Source organism: Schistocerca serialis, chromosome 3 (assembly GCF_023864345.2).
Source record: "Schistocerca serialis cubense isolate TAMUIC-IGC-003099 chromosome 3, iqSchSeri2.2, whole genome shotgun sequence".
NCBI lineage: Eukaryota > Metazoa > Arthropoda > Insecta > Orthoptera > Acrididae > Schistocerca > Schistocerca serialis.
The window spans coordinates 451,179,721-451,198,030 of NC_064640.1; the positions used below are offsets into that span (position 1 = coordinate 451,179,721).

Consider the following 18,310-nt stretch of genomic DNA (forward strand, 5'->3'; position numbering starts at 1 on the left):
ATAACATTTGTGGATGACACAAATGTATTGATGAAAGGCAAAACTGCTACAGAGCAACAATATGAAATACAAAATTGTACCACACACATTGCAGAATGGTTCACCACTAACATTCTTATTGTTAACACAGAGAAAACTGTTGCAATGCACCATCATAACACACAAAACAAACATTCACTAATCCCCACCATAAATCTATTTAATAAACAATCATAAACTGTAAACTCAGCAAAATTTCTAGGAATATGGGTTCAGGACAACATGAAGTGGAACACACACATCAATTATATAAGCAAGAAGCTGAGCACGTTATGCTACAGCACAAAAATAAATGTTAGGTATACAACAAAAGAAATGTTTAAAAAATGTGTATTTATGCCCAAGCAGAAGAACTGCTGTGATATGGGATAGTTTTTGGTGGAATTTCTCCAATTAGCAGAAGCTGGTTCATAGCACAGAAGAGGATTATTAGCACAACTGAAAATACTACATGCAGAAACTTTTGCAAACTCATTTTATAGCACTCCAGATACTACCACTGCCATGCCTATACATGCTTGAGGTAGGTGGTTACATACAGAAAATTTCAGTGGCTAAAAACAACTTAGTATGTACAAATCAAGCAGTCCATGCATATGACACCAGGCAAAAACTGGACCTTCACAGTGAGCATGCAAGCACAACTCTCAGACAAAATGGACCATCAAAAACTGATAAAAACTCTACAATAAACTTCCCCACAACATAAAGACAATAAAGGAAATACAAAAATTGAAAGGGCTCTAAAAACATTTGCAGGTGAGATGCCATTACACTGTAAATGAATATCCATTGACATAAATTTAAATTATTTCCTCTATCTTATTATGTATGAAAAATTGCTTTTTTATCTATTGAACTATATATTAGATTGAACTATTATTTTATTGTATTTTATTTCAACAATTTACTGTATTGTATTATATGCTTAAAATTATTTATGTTGTTGAATCAAAAGTAAGCTATATCCTACATCAAAGAATTGGTGAATGGATGCTTAATAAAATAAAAAAAAAGCACATACCTATCAACAAGGTGGGGATGGAGGTGAAAAAGTAGTGTAGCCCACAAAGCACAAATACCTATACTTTGACATCCAGCATCATGAACAGACAGTATCCACATATTCCACTGAATGTACCTACAAAATTATATTATTGTACAGCACATAACGCATGAGAACTTACATCATAACAACTGAGCTACATGAAAACAAAACTGCAGGGAGAAATTTGCAGAGATACAAGTGAAATATATGTATAAATATAAGTCAACTGACACACCTTCAGCTTATCTGCATGTAATAACTAAATAGTTTTTATTAGGTACATGGAATTACATGAATCTATCTGGCACCAACAATTGCCAAGATTGAGTTAATAGTGAGGTATGAAAATTATTGTATTTTTCTTAAAACAGTGAAAGCAGCATTAGTAAGATAATGAAAATCCTCAATAACATAAGGTTAAAACAAAATACGTGACCATCATGTTTTGACCAGGAGGCTGGTTGAGAATGGCAAGATGAGTAAAGTTATATTAAAATGTTAAAAATTTTACTGAGCTCAGAATTGATATAAATTTGTGAGAGTTAAGGAATAATAATAGTAAACACTCAACAAGTGGAAGTGGAAAGTGGTGCAAATATAGGAAGGCGATCACAAACATTTAATATTATGTGTGAACAGACGATGCAGTGACTCCACATATCCACCAGAGTGGATCACTAGGTAAGCTAAGAGGGGCTCATGAAGTCCATAAGAAAGTGCCAAGTGGTGGTGATGAGAGCAGAGAAGAAGTACAAAGGCATATAAATACATAAAATAGAAGGGGAAATGCTTAAAATAAATACAAATAAAATAATAAGGAATACACAGGTTGAATCTTACATAAACAGTGATAATGATAAAGGTAAAGCTAAACTATATAATAATTAAAAAGAAGGGGAACAAAGTAAAGTGGAATATATGAATATATAATGCTGTTATTATAAAGTAAACAAAATTAAATGCTCTGAAGCTAGAGCTAATGACAGCATAAGGAAACTATTGAATAACAAAGTAAACACCTGATAGCCGAAAGGAAAGAAGAGTGGAAGGATGGGGGGAGTGGAATAAGAAATAAAGAATTGGATATAAGGAATGAGGCAGGGTTGTGAAATAATGAATCTGTAGAGAAAGGTAAATAGGGGCAAAAACAAGAATGTGTCATAAACCACACTGAACACAGGATTAAGTGTACCGAAGAAATGTGAAGTTATTCAAATGTTGATAAAGCTGATATTGTAGTCACAAAAAACTTGATTTCTTATCACCAGTTGGTCATTGAGATATACAACTTTTAGAATGTTCAAGGAATTTAGTTATCTCAAATTATTCCAGAATAGTTCTTTATCTTTAGGGTCAGAGTGTAAAACCTGGAGGGTGTCAAGAGTAGGTTCACAATGGCCACTAGTACTAAGATATTCTACAGTTGAGGATTTTTTTTTTTTGCATCCATTTTGGTAAGATGGAGCTCTTGAAATCTTATTTTGACAGAACTACCAGTCTGCGTGTTAGGGAACAATGGGCACAGGTAAGCTTATGCATACTGGAGTTGGAGAAGAAATCTTTAGTTCGCTGTTCATTGTGGACGAACATGTACTGAATCCTATCACGGATGTAGAAAGAGACTAACATGATGCAATTTGAGGAGGTTGTCTAGTCTATAGAATGTGTCACCGAAAAAGGTAAAGTGACATAGCTGAAGTCTGAAGGAGTACTATGAGAACTGATTGTGTTATTCAAATTTGCTTATTTTTGACAAACTACCTAGTCTACTAGGTTGACATTATAGCCATTAGCTTTGGTGGTATCCTTCAGATTAGTTAATTCATGTTGTACTAAATTAGGGTCTAAATGGATGCTAAGTACTCAATCAATCACACAACCAATCACTGAGTAATTGCTGTTTGAAGTATTTGTTCTCTAATGAGTTGTTGAAAAATGTGTGCTCAACAGCCAGCTAAGCAGTTCCCCTTTGCTAGTGCCTTTTTGTTTATACATATATGTATGAAAAGAAAAATAGTTTTATGACATCATGATTCTAAGGAGGAATACGAGCTCATCGATTTCATCAGTAATGAGTGCACTCTCTTTTCTTAGATTATCAACAATAATGTTGATAGTTTAATTGATAGGTATGTTTGTGTACAAGTTTTTCACATTGAGAGAGACTAAGCAGCAGACTGTGGGAACTGCTTTATTCTGAAGCTTATCAATGAGCACCTTGCTACTTGAAATTGAGTAAATGACATGATAAACAAAATATTGTCTTAAGATGTTAGGAACAAATTTGGCAGCAGGTTCTGCCAGGTTACCAATACAATTAAGAATGAGGTGAACCAGAAATTCTGGTTTGTGTGTCTTGATTTTGGTGCAGATGGCTGGAGTCTTGGATAAAGTACATTTAGCTTACTTTGATTTTCTGGGGCGATGATGTTACTGCAAGCAAACCTTACCCTTATCTGATCCTACCACTACAGCTTTGTGCTCCTTAACATTCCTGTTGATTGATTTTAAGACTATCTCTTCCAATATTTGTTTTAACCATTTCCCTTTCTATTTTTCACATTTCTATGTACTTCTGCTCTGCTCCTAGTGCTGCCACTCGGCACTTTCTTAGACCTCAATAGTCCCCCTTAGTTTTCCTGATGAGCCACTAACTCTGGTGTTTATGTTGATTCGCTGCATTGCCAATTCACATGTATTATACATCAATAGGACTCTTGTTCCTCAGTGGTAAGCATTGATGTAAGTTCTGTACTGAATGGAGCTTTAATTCACTGTGTTGATTAACTTGTTCTAAAATGTCCTTCAGAAAGTAATCAGTGATTTAATTTAAATGGTCAATAAACACAGATTTCAATTCTTCACTCAGCTGAAAGTTATTGTCTTCTACAACCATGTGAAGAGCAGGGAAAATGTAATGTATATCTTTATCATCCAACTTTTTCTTCCACAATCTACCTGAAAGCTGAAATCTTGTGTGACAGTTACAGAATGTTGATCTCATTACCTTGAAGGGATACCTTCCATAAACTGAGTTTTAAAAGCTTTCACAAAGAACCACCTGCATCAGAATGTAGTCACTGTCTATGAACTTCACGGAAATGTTTCTGTTGAACAAGGTAAAAGTAAAGTTCAGTCCTAACTTCATAAATCATTTTCAAAGATCCCGATGCGAAAGCTAGCAAGAGCTACTGTAATCAATTAGGGACATGTACTCAACTGCCATAGTAATGTACATTTGCTGAAAACACCTTAGCTTAAGTGACAGACATTTAATGAAGTGTACAACTTTGATCACTGATTGAAGAAGCTCATGAAAAACAGGACTCATGCTTTATAATGCAAGTGTTTCTTGGTGAATGGAAGTGTGTACAAAGAGCTTGCAATCTGGCATAAATGTCAAAGACAGCCACACTGTGGTCTTCATCTGTATAAATGCCTACACAATTTTCCCAATTAATATTCTTTTCTTCAATAAAGAGTGTAGTATTTCAAAGAAGTCTGTTGCTTTTGTTCCAAGAGTAATTTTCCTGTGCATATCATTGTTTGTCTATGGCTTCATTGGATGAGTAGCGAAATCACCGTTACCTTGGAGTTTTTCCAACCATTAATTGTCAACTATTAGTGGTTTTGGCCACATAAAGTATTCAATGACTAATAATGTTGCCTTACAAAGGCATATTTGCTAGTTGCTTAGCAGCTGACTCATGTATTATATGAAATAAAATATCTTCCACTATATTTTGAGGTTTCTTGCTATTTGCTACACAGTAGGCATCTTTGTGAAGTGAAAGATGAGCCTTTGCAGGAATCATAACTTTGTGGTGAAAGTTTTTTTTTCTTTTTTCTCCATGTCTTTCAAATTGTGGGAAAGGTATTCTCATAGTTTGTTTGCCAAAGTATTGTGATTTGACTCCAAATGTCATTTCATTTTATTACAAAACATGCTTTCAGTAGCTAGGACTGTGAAACAAATGATACACTGGGTCATTCAACATGTCCAACTGTAGTACATGTAAAACCAAAAGCTGAGTAATTGTTCTCATACCTCCTGAATTTTCATCTGTTCATGTCTTTAGAGCTGCACAATAGATTTTGTACTTACATTTAAAAATTTATCCATGCTGACATAGAGACAAAAATCATCACAAAAGACAATAAACAAATTAAATTATCTGCATTCAACAAAACTAACCTTTAAACTGATTGTTACTTAATAAAAAGAAATGAGTTGTGTAGTTAGATTTGACTGCAATCTAGCACACTGTCACTGTATCACTACTTTCTTGCCAGCCCGAAAGAAATCAATACCAGTGCACACATTGTTCCTTTGCTTAGAAAGCAAATTAACCAAATTATTATTTTTGTAAAACCACTACTACACTCCCATTGTAAGGCTGCGATGCCTCTGGGAACTGTGATGCACAGTCTGAAAACCCCTGGTTTAGAGCCTGTTTGCATCACAACCTCCTGACAGTTTACTGTGTCACCTCAGATTATCTCTCTTCTGACAAAGTAACCCTCACAGTGATGGGATCAATGAAGGAAGTTGTAAGATGAGAAGCTTAGCATAGATGTTGAGGATGTTGAAAGAATAACAAAGTTAATCTGTTTGTTGAGGAGAAAGTGCTGGACAAGTTGATTTTCATTTTCAGGCGTGATTTCAGATAATTATAGCTCTTAGAGGGAATGATTTTGTTGTATTCATAGCCATGACAGTACTGGGTAATAAGAAGTAAATTACTGATGTGATAATGAAAAACATGTAATGTTGAGTTCTGTCACACCAGACAATAAATCTATTTGCCTTTGCCAATTTTTGTGCTCTCTCTCTCTCTCTCTCTCTCTCTCTCTCTCTCTCTCTCTCTCTCTCTCGCTCTCCCTCTCTCTCTCACTCACTCTCCCTCTCTCTCACTCACTCTCACACACACTATTGCCACACTGTGCAGACCTATCAAAATATTTTTTACCATATATATCTTCCATTTTATTACTTCCTTACAACATTTTGAAGTTATACTTGCACAAGACCTAAGGGTCAGTTTTAAAGTTTCTCTTAGCAATTTAACTACTCTCCATTTTCAAACAAAGTTACTACTCCTTTGTCTGCCATTATTAATTTCATTTTCAGAGTTAACCATTTTCTGTAAAAATGATCTGTATAAATCAAATTGATAGCAACATTTTTTTTTCCGCATTATCATAAATTGTGGTACATAGATCCACAAGTCTGAACTACAAATTGTTGGCGACAGGGGTTACTTCATTATGTAAAGTATATACATCACAATCCTGTTTGTAAGCTTAATGCAATGAGAAATGCCGAATTTTGTAAATCTATTCAAGTTAAACCAGTAGAAAAAGATGGCATCTTAACAGAGTTAGGAAATGAATGTTTCCCCTTTTCAGTATCTGTTGGATAAAATCAAGTAGCCATGCTGTAAATTAAATTTTGGTGTTGCACACTTTAGCAGAATATGTATCAGTATTGAAAATAATGCTTTGATGTTTAATACTTTTATATAAATGCAAGTATATTAATTTCAGTGATATCACTATAAAACCATCACTGCCAAATATTTACTTACATTTCAGGTGAATATGAGCTAATAAAACGTATCCAGGAGATAGCAAACAAGAACAAAGTGTGGCGTAGTTATATAGGCATGGGTTACAATAATTGTTGTGTTCCTCACACAATTATGAGAAATATATTTGAAAATCCTGGCTGGTATGTATTTGAGAACACACATACTATTTAAAATACTTTAGTTTATTAGAAAGATAAATGGATTCCAACATATCAGTCTGATTGCCAGTTGTTCTCTCTTTTTCATAGGACCACACAGTACACACCTTATCAGCCAGAAGTAGCTCAGGGGAGACTGGAAGGGCTGCTGAATTACCAAACAATGGTATGTGACCTCACAGGCATGGAAGTAGCTAATGCTTCCCTATTAGACGAAGGTACAGCAGCTGCTGAGGCTATGAGTCTATGCTACAGGTAACAGGGAATGGCAGTTTTTAGAAAATTTAGAAAAAAATTTCTGTGTTGGCTTATGAGAGAAAAATATTGGTGTTCATGAAGCTGAGCATGCATTATTGATATTTAATAGTTGCAAAACTATATTACTAAGGACTGAAGACACAGCCTCAGTTAAATCTTTATGAGTATTAAGGGGATCAATCAGTAAATCCCAGTTTCTAATCCAGATATTCACACTGTTAGCATCATAACCATCTTGATGGATAATTTTGTGGTATACAAATACAGGTTTGTTGCTCTCCATTACTTACTGCTGACAATATGGTTAGTCGGTATTTACAGTCCTATATAATAAACATATAGGCAATGGCCTTGTCACGGTGGATAGACCAGTTCCCGTGAGATCACCGAAGTTAAGCGCTGTCAGGTGTGGTCGGCACTTGGATGGGTGACCATCCAGGCCGCCGTGCACTGTTGCCATTTTTCGGGGTGCACTCAGCCTTGTGATGACAATTGAGGAGCTACTCGACTGAATAGTTGCGGCTTCGGTCAAGAATACCATCTTACACAACTGGGATGTGAGTAGAGGGTAGTAGGCAAACCCACACTAGTTTTGTGATGGATGATGAATGATGAAATAATTTTGAGAGTCCACAAAAAATGGCTCTGGTTATAGTTGAAGAGATGTCACGCGAGCTGCGAAGGGGAAGAAAGTAACTATGCACAATGGTACTGCAAGAGGTAGGATGAACACCCCTACTACTACCCACCTTAACTATGATAGGTCCTTAAATGGCACACACCTGTAACATAAGACTGAATCCACTTATGTTAGTGACACTATGGCTGATAGCCATTCTTTGTGTCTTAAGACCGCTTCAGTTATCACTCCTTCTTACATTATTACTCTCACTGCCGTGGTACAGTTGGCCTGTGTACTGACAATGAATTATTATCATTATGTCAATAGTTAATCATCCTTGTCTGCTCAAAAATGTGTGTAATGAGAGGTCTACTGGACTTTATAACAGGAAACTGTTCTTTTGTGTTGCAAATCAACTATCCAGCTTGAATGTAATATTTGTGTTTCTGAAATACTATTTCAGTGTGGCATAAATTAGATTGATTGCATTTTAAATACAGTATGAAGGTGATCTAAGAACTGTGTGCTGATACACAGTACAGATACTATCAATTTTGAATGTTTTGAATCCTTACTTGTTTGTTTTTAATTAGAGTGTATAGCTGTAATTTTTACATGGCTTCATAAAACAAACTATGTTTTCATGACAACCTGTTAATTATTTCAACAATACAAAGAGCGTAGGCAGATGGTGGATTAATTAATGTTATGATCAGTATGATCACAATATTTCATCATAGATTTAAATATTAATAATGCATTTGGCACAAACCCACTTTCACCACAGCATTCACAATAGTTGCTTCTTTCCTTAGAAGCCAGTGCAAGCACATTTCCACTCTTGGCTGTCAATGTAATTTTGTACACATACACATTATAGTAGGTATGTAAAGGACCAGAGTTGCAATTATCTGTGACATAAAACAACCACCTGAGTGTAGTAGCATTGTTCATGTCTAGTGTTGTTACTAGGCCTAGTAGTGTACATAAGGGGCATGAAGATTGTCAGATGTAGGGTGATCATTAAAAGACACAGTGATGCCACATACTTGTATGGGACAGTGTTATCAGTAACCATACAGTTTGAAAGGGGTCCGCTTGTGGGTGTCTATTTAGCCAGCTGGACAAACCGTGCAACCCCAGATTTGTGGGGCATTTAGATGTGACAGTGGTTTCATGCTGGACTGCATGGGGAAATGAGAGCACATATAGCTGTTGTCAAGGTACTGGTTCACCACATCTCATCCCCACAAAAATTGAACACTATGGTGCACCAAGGACATCTGTACCTGGCATCCAAGACCAAGTAATAGACTCCATGCAACATTCTGTCTCATCCTGCACAATTGGTCAGATACTAGCAGCAGCTGGACTGGGAATTACCATCCCATGTGTAGTTCACTGTTAACACCACAACACAAATGGCTGTGTTTGGAGTGGTGCTGTGACCGGGAAGCTTGGACTTCTAATGAATGATTTCACATTGTGTCCAGCAATTAATTACATTTCTGCATTACTTCAGATGACCTTTGTTGGTGAGTGTGGTGGTGATCTGGAGAGGAGTCCCATTATTCCAATGTTTTGAAGGGGCACAGCAGTGTTATTTCTGGCATCTCAATGTTGGGAGCCAGTGTGTATGACTTCAGGTCACAGCTAGTAGTGATTGACAGAACTCTGACAGCACAACAATATGTCACAGACATTCTAGATCCTATCATGTGACACTGTCATGGTGCCATTTTTCAACTGGACAATGCTCATGTGTGTAAGGATTGTCTGAGGGATGATGAAGTACTGCCATGGCCAGCAAGATCCCGAAAATCTTTCCTCAATAGAACATTTGCAGGACCAGCTGAAATGTCAATTCTTTCTAAGTGCCAGTATCAAGGATATCAAGGAACAGTTAAGAGTTGTGGGCCAGATTGCTTAAGAAATCAAATGAATGGCATTACAATACCTTTCCCAACCAAATGGGTACATGCATCCAGGTCAAAGCGGGTTCAACATCATAATGGTAAGTTGCCTATTGCTGAAAAGTTATTTTTTAATAGCTCAAGTAAAATCACATACCCTCTCAATGTGCAAAGTTTAATTTTGTTTTCTCTTCCCCTTCTAATGCTTAACACCTTTTTCAGGCAGTGTAATAGGTCTCCTACTATTATTTACTTTTCAGTGTCTCAGAAATATTGCAGCCAATCTTTGTAATTCCCTTTCTTTCCTGTTATAATTTCAAATATTTGATTTTTTCTCTGTGTGTATCTTAAGTGATTGTTGATCTTTTGTGGAACTCAGCTGCCTGCCCAAGAAGTTTCTTTTCTTTTTTTCCAAAATTGGAGGTATTTTCTCAGTATTGGGTATTCAGCATTCATATTGTGGAAATAGTGTGTTGTCCAATGAATGACACATGTCTCAGAATTATTGGTTTTTATTAATGTTCCTTCTTGTAACTTATGTATTTGTAAATGACACAGCTTCCTTGTCAACGCTATGGCCCACTCTAACTCTGTGTTTCAAGGTTTGCACATATATACTCATAACATCAGCAACATGCAATAAAAAGATTTTCAAATGACTGGGCCAGTTCACAGCAGTCTCATACTTCATGAACTTTTAGTAGTACACACAACTCACTCAAAGTATTCCAAATGGAGTCAGACAAAAAGTAAATTTATTGTTCAGCTATAATTGATTTCTTGGATGTCATACCCTTATTTCTGAATTCAGTTGGTGATTGCTAGGCGTTTTGAATGAACATTAAATGACTTTGCTTAACATCATCAAAATAGATTTCACATTTATGCATATTTGTAATCACTGTCTTTTTTAGTGGTGATCAGCTTTTACATGGAAAACCTCACATTTGTAAGATGGCAGATAAGCAAACATATAGAAACTATGAGGAGCCTAAATTGCACAAACAAGTGGAAATTATATGTCATTTGAATTCAATATATGTTTGTTTGAAGTTTTTCCAAGTGATTTTGTGTGACTGTAGATAGACTGTGACTGTATATGTGTAAATACACTCAATTCTGGCTTTTTACAGACCACTGACATGGAACTTTTATATATTGACTTTACTCTTGAAATGCTAGACATGGACCGGGTAACATAAGGTCTGTACATAATGAAAGCATATCTAAGACTGCCTGTATAAACATAATTAAAATGAATGTCCATCCAAGTCTGACTGACTTTGTGTGCAGCGTTTTTCTAAATCACAAAAACTTAAAATACTAAGTTATTAAATTATCAATATATGCATAAAAGACAGGACTGATAATTAATACATATGTACATTAGAGTATGAAGTTATTTTCTAGGACAATAACATTGTGTACTTAAAATCTAAAATGTAGACTTTCACAGCCGGAAATTTCATGTCCATTATAATTATCTGGGCTGTTATGCCATGGTCAGTTGATGAATTCTGTGTCAATTCCCAACGTTTCGTCCCTGTCTGCAGAGGACATCTTCAAGGGGGTCTGTAGCTTGATGGAAGGTCCAACACACCCACTGGCTCGCTACCAACTCTTTGTACTTCAGTCAGTAGTGAGCCATTGTGTGTGTTGGACCGTCCATCAAGCTACAGACCCCCTTTAAGATGTCCTCCGCAGACAGGGACGAAACGTTGGGAATTGACTCAGAATTCATCAACCGACCATGGCATAACAGCCCAGATAATTATAATGGACACGTACTTCAAATCGCAAAAATTATAGATTCTATTTTATGTAGAAGAATTTTGGGTGTATCTTTTATCCCAGGGATTTAGAAAAACCCACACTGAGATTTCTGGAAATTTAACTTTTTAATTGAAAAACTGTTTAACTAACACAAAACCATAACATGTAAAATCGTACATATTTAGAAACAGAAAAATTAGTGCTATTTGATAATAATACTGTACTTTCAGAAGGATCGTATTTCAAGATCTAAACTTGAAAACAAAAATTTTGAATAAGTAAACTTCAGAAATACAGTTTTCAGAAAAGATAAAATGTCCGGAGGCTTTTCAAATAAGGTACATGAATTATAGAACAAATAATAATTAGTGGGGTCAAATGTGCAGTACATGTGGTTTTTGTGAATCATAAATTTTGAATATTACTTTAAAGAAGATGTTTTTGTCTGAAGTACTACTAAAACTGTTGTCAGTAGCTTGTAAACTCTACACTGAATAATGAGGTTTTCAAAAATACAACATTGATGATAATTTGGATTAAGGCATTTTAAATTATACAAATTCTGTACAAAACTCAACACCAACACTTGGCTACTGTGCATAATGACATCATAGCATATGCTCCATCTTGCTGACTGTACACATACTATTAGTCAATATTCATTGTCTGTTCTGGCTTCCTTCAGTCTGATACTAAATTGATAAATCTGTCTGTCTCATGGTAGAATGTAAGTTTGGTTTGCAGAGTTCTTTTTGTAGGTATGTGTGTGTGCTTGAAGGGAGAAGCTGCCCTCCCATGACTCTCATTGTGTATGCTCTTGACTGTGCACAGAGCTCTGTTGAGTTCAACACTATTCGCCAGTTCACAAGCATAGTCAGACTCTTTCACCCCTGTTAAGCTTGTGCAGAATGGGTAATATTTTCAGCATCCCTTTTGCCACTAAAGGGTTCCTAGGACATCTGCATTCTAACCTTGGTGAATGGATATTTGGAGTAGTGGACTGATGCCATCATTAAGGGGACAAATCTAACTAGAAGACAAACATGACAGGTTTTAATGCAAAAGTAAGCCAAAGATGAAAGAATAGTTCTTGGTGGAAAATGTAGAGAGTGATAGCAGACATAACAAAAGCTACACATTAGGAGAATTCACCAGGGACATTTTCATCCATAATATATTCTTCCAGAAGAAAACAAATACAAAACAGACTTTGCAAAAGGCTAAATTGAGCTAAAAATACTACTGCCTTTATAGTAAATAACAACAGAAAGTTGTACAAGCAATCAAAGATTTTAAAAATGTTTTTATAGTCAAGGGATGAAACAAACACAAGTAACTCACAACAAAGAAATGATATTCCAGAAGTAATTCCTGATGAGACATATAAAATAGATTTTCTGTATGAACTTAGCAAATGTGCTATGAGAGGCCGGTGTTCCAATAGAAATTATTAAACATGTAGGAAACGTAATAATTTAATGTAAAAGGATCTTACAAAACTGTTCACAGAATATCTAGAGAAAATAAATCTCAAAAAATTTGTGACCCACAATAGTCTCATGCAAAAGATAAAATATCATGGAATAGTGGATACACTGGGTTCATGGTTTCTCTCCACTCTGCATGACAACATAGTGTATCAATTCCATGTCAACCAATAGGCTCTCAGAATTTGAAGAAATCTGACATGATACACCACAGGGTTCTATTCTGAATCCTCTGTTGTTTCTAATGTACAGAAATGATTTTTCAACAACAATGTAAAAAATAAAAAATTTTGTTATTTTTGCAAATGATAAAAGGATATGAATAAAAAGTAGCTCCAGTTCAGTCACTGAAAAGGAAGCTGACAAATTATCTGGAAATGTCTACAGATAGTTCAAGACAAATGGATTACCATGAAATTTTGGTAAGACACAGTACAGACCATTTAATATTTTAACTGAACAACAAGTGGTAGAAAGTGTTAAGTTTTTGTGAGTGCAGATAGATCATAACATTAACTGAAAAATGGAAACCTTGTAATTAATGAAATGGCTTGGTTCAGCTACATTTGCATTATGACTGGTAACTACAATATTTTATTCAGCATATTTCTACTCACTAATTATTTTTTTTAAATTGACAGCTGCTTCACACCATCTACCATCATGTAGTTGTTATGGTTGCTGGATGGCATATTGGGGGCACCACTTTGGTTCCCACTTCATGCAGTTATGTACTGTTTAAGATTTGTAACTCTTGGAAGATTTGGGGCATGCTTCTTTATGGAATACTGTAGTTACCAAACCATATTATGTTCATGTAAATAAAAGCACACTCTGCCAAGGCTAGCAGTTCAGCATTGTTTGTATTTTGTGCATGGTGTGTGTTTGATAAATGTACCATCAATGTGAAGTGTTGATCTTTTGTATGACACTGGTCTCATGATTGGTACTTGACTCTGAATTCAACATGACATAGTTTGAAGGAGACAGTGGGTACCTGGGACATATATCACTGTAGCGCCATTGATGCTACAAAAGCTGTCCATTTTGTGGGCAGGAACTTTAATACAAACAGTACAGTCCTCTTACTGTATGCATTGTTAAGGTACCAATGAATATGAAAGATTAGATAAGTAACATGCACGCCACAAATGAAGCAGTGTTCTTGGAAATTATGGCTAGACTGACTAGATGGCTAAATGGATTTGACTGTATTACCAAATACAATTGGTGAGATTAAATTTTTCTTGCCAAGGTCTGCTTTCACTTGGATAGTGCAGCCAGCAGTGGTTTGAGGACAACAAGGAAAAACTCAGGAGCTGAGACAAATTACAGGTGTAAATTAAAAGTACATTTGGTGACAACTAGCAGCAGGTCTGTATAGCCAAACACCAACTGAAGAACTGTTACACACAAAGAACCTGAACATGACAGAAGCCAAATTTCTCACCTTATGAACGATCTATCAAGCACTTATTTTGATGTATGTCACTACTACTGACTTCACCAGGTAGTACCGGCACACTGAGGCAATCCACCAGGAGAGAGTAGATATGCTGAAAGGTGTTCAACAGATTTTGGTCTTTCATTGATGAGTGTTGGCTACTCTGCATTATTTTTGGGTGCATTTCCAGAATGGAAATAAAGGATACCTGATAACCAAAGTAAAACTCTCAAATCTTGTAATTACAAAGCTTCATTTTATGTAAGAGGCACCACAGCTCGTATCTTATTCAACAGCAAGAGTAAATCAGATTTATTAAGTAATATTGAAGTTTATAAAATGACTTGCATTGACTGCTACAAATTTTATGTTGGTCAAACAGGCAGGTCATTATGCAGCTAGACTGACTGAGCATCAGAGTAGCTGCAGATTACATGGCCCAGACTCCATTTTTATTGAGTATGTGCTGAAGCAAGGTCATAAATACAAAGTCAAAATAGAACATATAGCAAAAATCAGTTACATCTGAACACATCCCTACCATTAAGCTTCACATGATCCAATCAACTAGCCACACACTACCGGATCACTATCCCAATTATAACATTCATCTCCTCGAACATGTACCACAAGAGAATTGTCAATGCACCTTACTGCGTTTTTGTTTGAAATGAACAAATATTAGCAGAACAAAAACACAGTTGTTCATTTTCCAGCCTTTGATACAAAGGGTGATTATAATTAAAATTCCATTTTTAGCAGAAATCTCTCCTCAGAATTACATCAAATTTGAATGGAATATCATCACAGATGGGGGGAAATGTTACAGAAACAAAAAAGATTACGAAAATTTTCCCCCTAGGTGATGCAGTAAGCATCATAAATTGATTCGGCTGCAGATGACATACGAATCGCTACATGACAACTATGGTGACAGTTGCATATTAAATCAATTGTACTGTACAATGAGCATAGTCACACAAGCTAGTCATTTAACTGCCATGGCACTGTTGCTAGTTAGGTAAGACCATCCACCACCACAAGGTTTCCCACATCAGGTGTGAGAAAATTGGTTTTTAATTGTACTGAAGACAAAAACTGCATTAAAAGCAAGAATGAAATCAGTTTTTAACTGTCGTGAGACTGGCACAAGGCTTATTCAATATGACTAGACATTATAATTATGATTAGACATATTTGTGCTCCTGCTAATGTGGGGTTTGCCTGGCTTGATATAGGAAACATATGTATGAATACTCATATGAATGAAATGATAACAGTAATTAAAAATAATATGTTGACGCACAAGGCACTTTTCCCTGGGGCCATCATTAAAACTATAGAGTCATTTGAAATCGTACTATAGTAAAACTACTTCTTGTTTCAAGACTAGATCTAAGTATTAGTAACTATGAGATCTCCATTGGCGGATACACTGCAGATATTTTCGTCAGTCGCATGGAAAATAAATTCTTCAAAGATCACTCTGAAATTAAGGCTTGTATAGTGTACTACAAATGTTATGCCAGAGTAATCTCCGTAAAACCAAATTTGCTTTCCATCCAGATGTGTGATTACTTGCCTTTAACTCTTTCTGTGCTTCTGAACACGTATCCTTATATCGTCTATAGGAGAGTCTGTTCAGTGGTCAGAGGCTGGTATGTCTGTACAATCTTCCTTCGTGAATGAATTTTTTAAATGCAAAGTTTAAAACTTCAGCTTTCCTTTCACTTTTTTTTAACAGCAGACTGGTAGACAAATGACCAATGACTGACACATCACTCTGATAGGGTTGTATGTTACCCTGTGCCTACCTAGCCAGTGAATGATGGTTACAATAGGTGAAACCATTTAGTGATTAAATAGTTAAGATTTGAAAACTGTTTGGAGGTTTCTGCAATTTGTTTTTGCATGTGACATGACATGGATGGTTGCTGCTTGTCTTAAAGCTGGGACAGCATTTGCAGTAGGCCTATTATCATGAGTTGCAGTTTCTGGGGGGCTTTTCATTTGTTGCATCACTTGATATCCCATCTAGGAATAGTAAGGGGCACCATTGAGTAAGAAGTGCATCATGACAATGTTGACATTGTAACAGCAAACAACAGAAACCCACAGAACTGACAAATTATTCTTTCATTTGTGTAATACCAGAGTCTGATGTCAGATACAAAGCCAAACAGACAAGCAGTGTCTTCTGTTATCAACTATTGTAATGTTGTATATTGGGATGCAATATAAACATTTATTAGAAGAATTAGTGTGGCATATTCCTTTATAGAAATTTGAATTTGCGTGAAGATCCTGAGTTACCAACATAGGTACAACTGCAGAGGGAATGAAGTCAAGACATGCTGCACTGGCACAGTGAAGAAGTATATTTAATTACATGTGTAGTTGTTCATAACACTGTATTTGGGTCTGGATCTGTATACTATATGTATACCTAAGGGTAACATTGCACTGAACAGAAGTCTACAACCTACTAAGTAGTTTCATGTAGGATCAGAATTTTCACTGGTTTTGGCAAGATCTTTCACCGAATTAAGATAGTAGAGACGGTAGTATGCTTTGCTCACCAATCTCTTTATAGCTGCACAAATTTCTACTAACTTTTGCCTGTTAACACTGCCACATTCATTTTTGAACCAAGATTGATCCACAGCATTTTTGGAATTTTGTTGTTAAACCATAGGGGATTTTCTCTGTGCTTAATCCACTTACTCAGCACAGAGCAGGATTTACAGTCAGTTTAAATTTTGCCAATATTTCCTTTACCTGTATCATATCAGAACTAAATGAAGTACATTAACTATCTAATTAGATACTAACAACTGCTTATCTGCTCTTTGGAGCATTAAAACTCTCCTAGTCTTCTTGATGGATTATCTGTAGTAACCATCATCACTATGATATCATCTTCACTAATTCCTGTCTCTGTATGGACACTGTTTATGAGATCAAGACTGTTTGTTTCTACAGGGTCTAACATATTTTCATTGCTTGTGGGTTGTTGAACTAGCTGCTCAAGACACGTTTTGGGAAAACATATTCAGCACTACTTCAAAATCAGATCGAACAACCTGCATTGAATCCAGGGACTTCCAGTGCATGTTCAGTAGGTTAAAATCAGATCCAAGTGATACTGCTTGATCAGGATATTTCTGCACTACTGAACATAGACTTTTTCAATGATTCTGTAGCTTTAAATGAGTCATTTAAATAAAATAATTTAAATTGTTGATGTTCATGCACTTCCTCAGTGTAGCAGCTAAGTCTTTGTGCATTTATTAATTCAAAGGAAGGTACCATTTCAATAAAGAAAAGAAAATAATCATCTTTTCTGAATCCATTTGTGGTAGTCATTGTCTTCAGGGTGATTTTTAAGGTCCTCAGGTTGTTTTAATAGTGAATGAGAAAACTAGCAATTCATCATTTTCAGAATTTATTGAGTTACACAGATGAAAACAGTCACAGCAGCATTGTTATTTCCACCCCTCAAAAAAACTTTTTCCCACAACTTTCCAATAATGAAACATTTTCATAACAAAGAGCATACAACAACAACGTAATATACCATATGTTCTCACTGTGATAAATGTGAAGTACAGCTGAGATGACTTTGGTACCAGGTGCTGGTATTCATAAGAAATTGCAGTGTTCTAGAATGTAGTTTATAACAAATAGAACACAGCATGTTATTTTTAAAGAAGAAAAATCTTCAGATGTAAAAATAGCTTTGGGTGTACCACAAGGAGTGTTAGAAGATTGCTATATTGGCCCCGAAGAATCCTTAGGAAGAGTAATCCACTCATGGAGGTAGTAGGCTACAAAACCATCATTTGATCAATACTTGAATATTTCTCATCTATCTGGTACCAGTAACAGATAGGATTGATAGAGAAGATCCAAAGAAGAGCAGTTTATTTTGTTACATGTTCATTTATTAAGTACAAAAGTGTCATCGTGCATCATAC

The 18,310-nt window shown here is 35.7% G+C and overlaps 1 protein-coding gene across 1 annotated transcript in view; it reads left to right on the forward strand.

Moving 5' to 3' along the window:
• LOC126470350 (glycine dehydrogenase (decarboxylating), mitochondrial) overlaps positions 1-18,310 on the forward strand; it is a 288,221-nt gene that overhangs the window by 120,273 nt on the left and 149,638 nt on the right. Inside the window, exons 4-5 of the mRNA XM_050098138.1 lie at positions 6,683-6,818; positions 6,927-7,091. Of these exons, the coding sequence (XP_049954095.1) occupies positions 6,683-6,818; positions 6,927-7,091 (301 nt within the window). The remainder of the gene's footprint in view (positions 1-6,682; positions 6,819-6,926; positions 7,092-18,310) is intronic.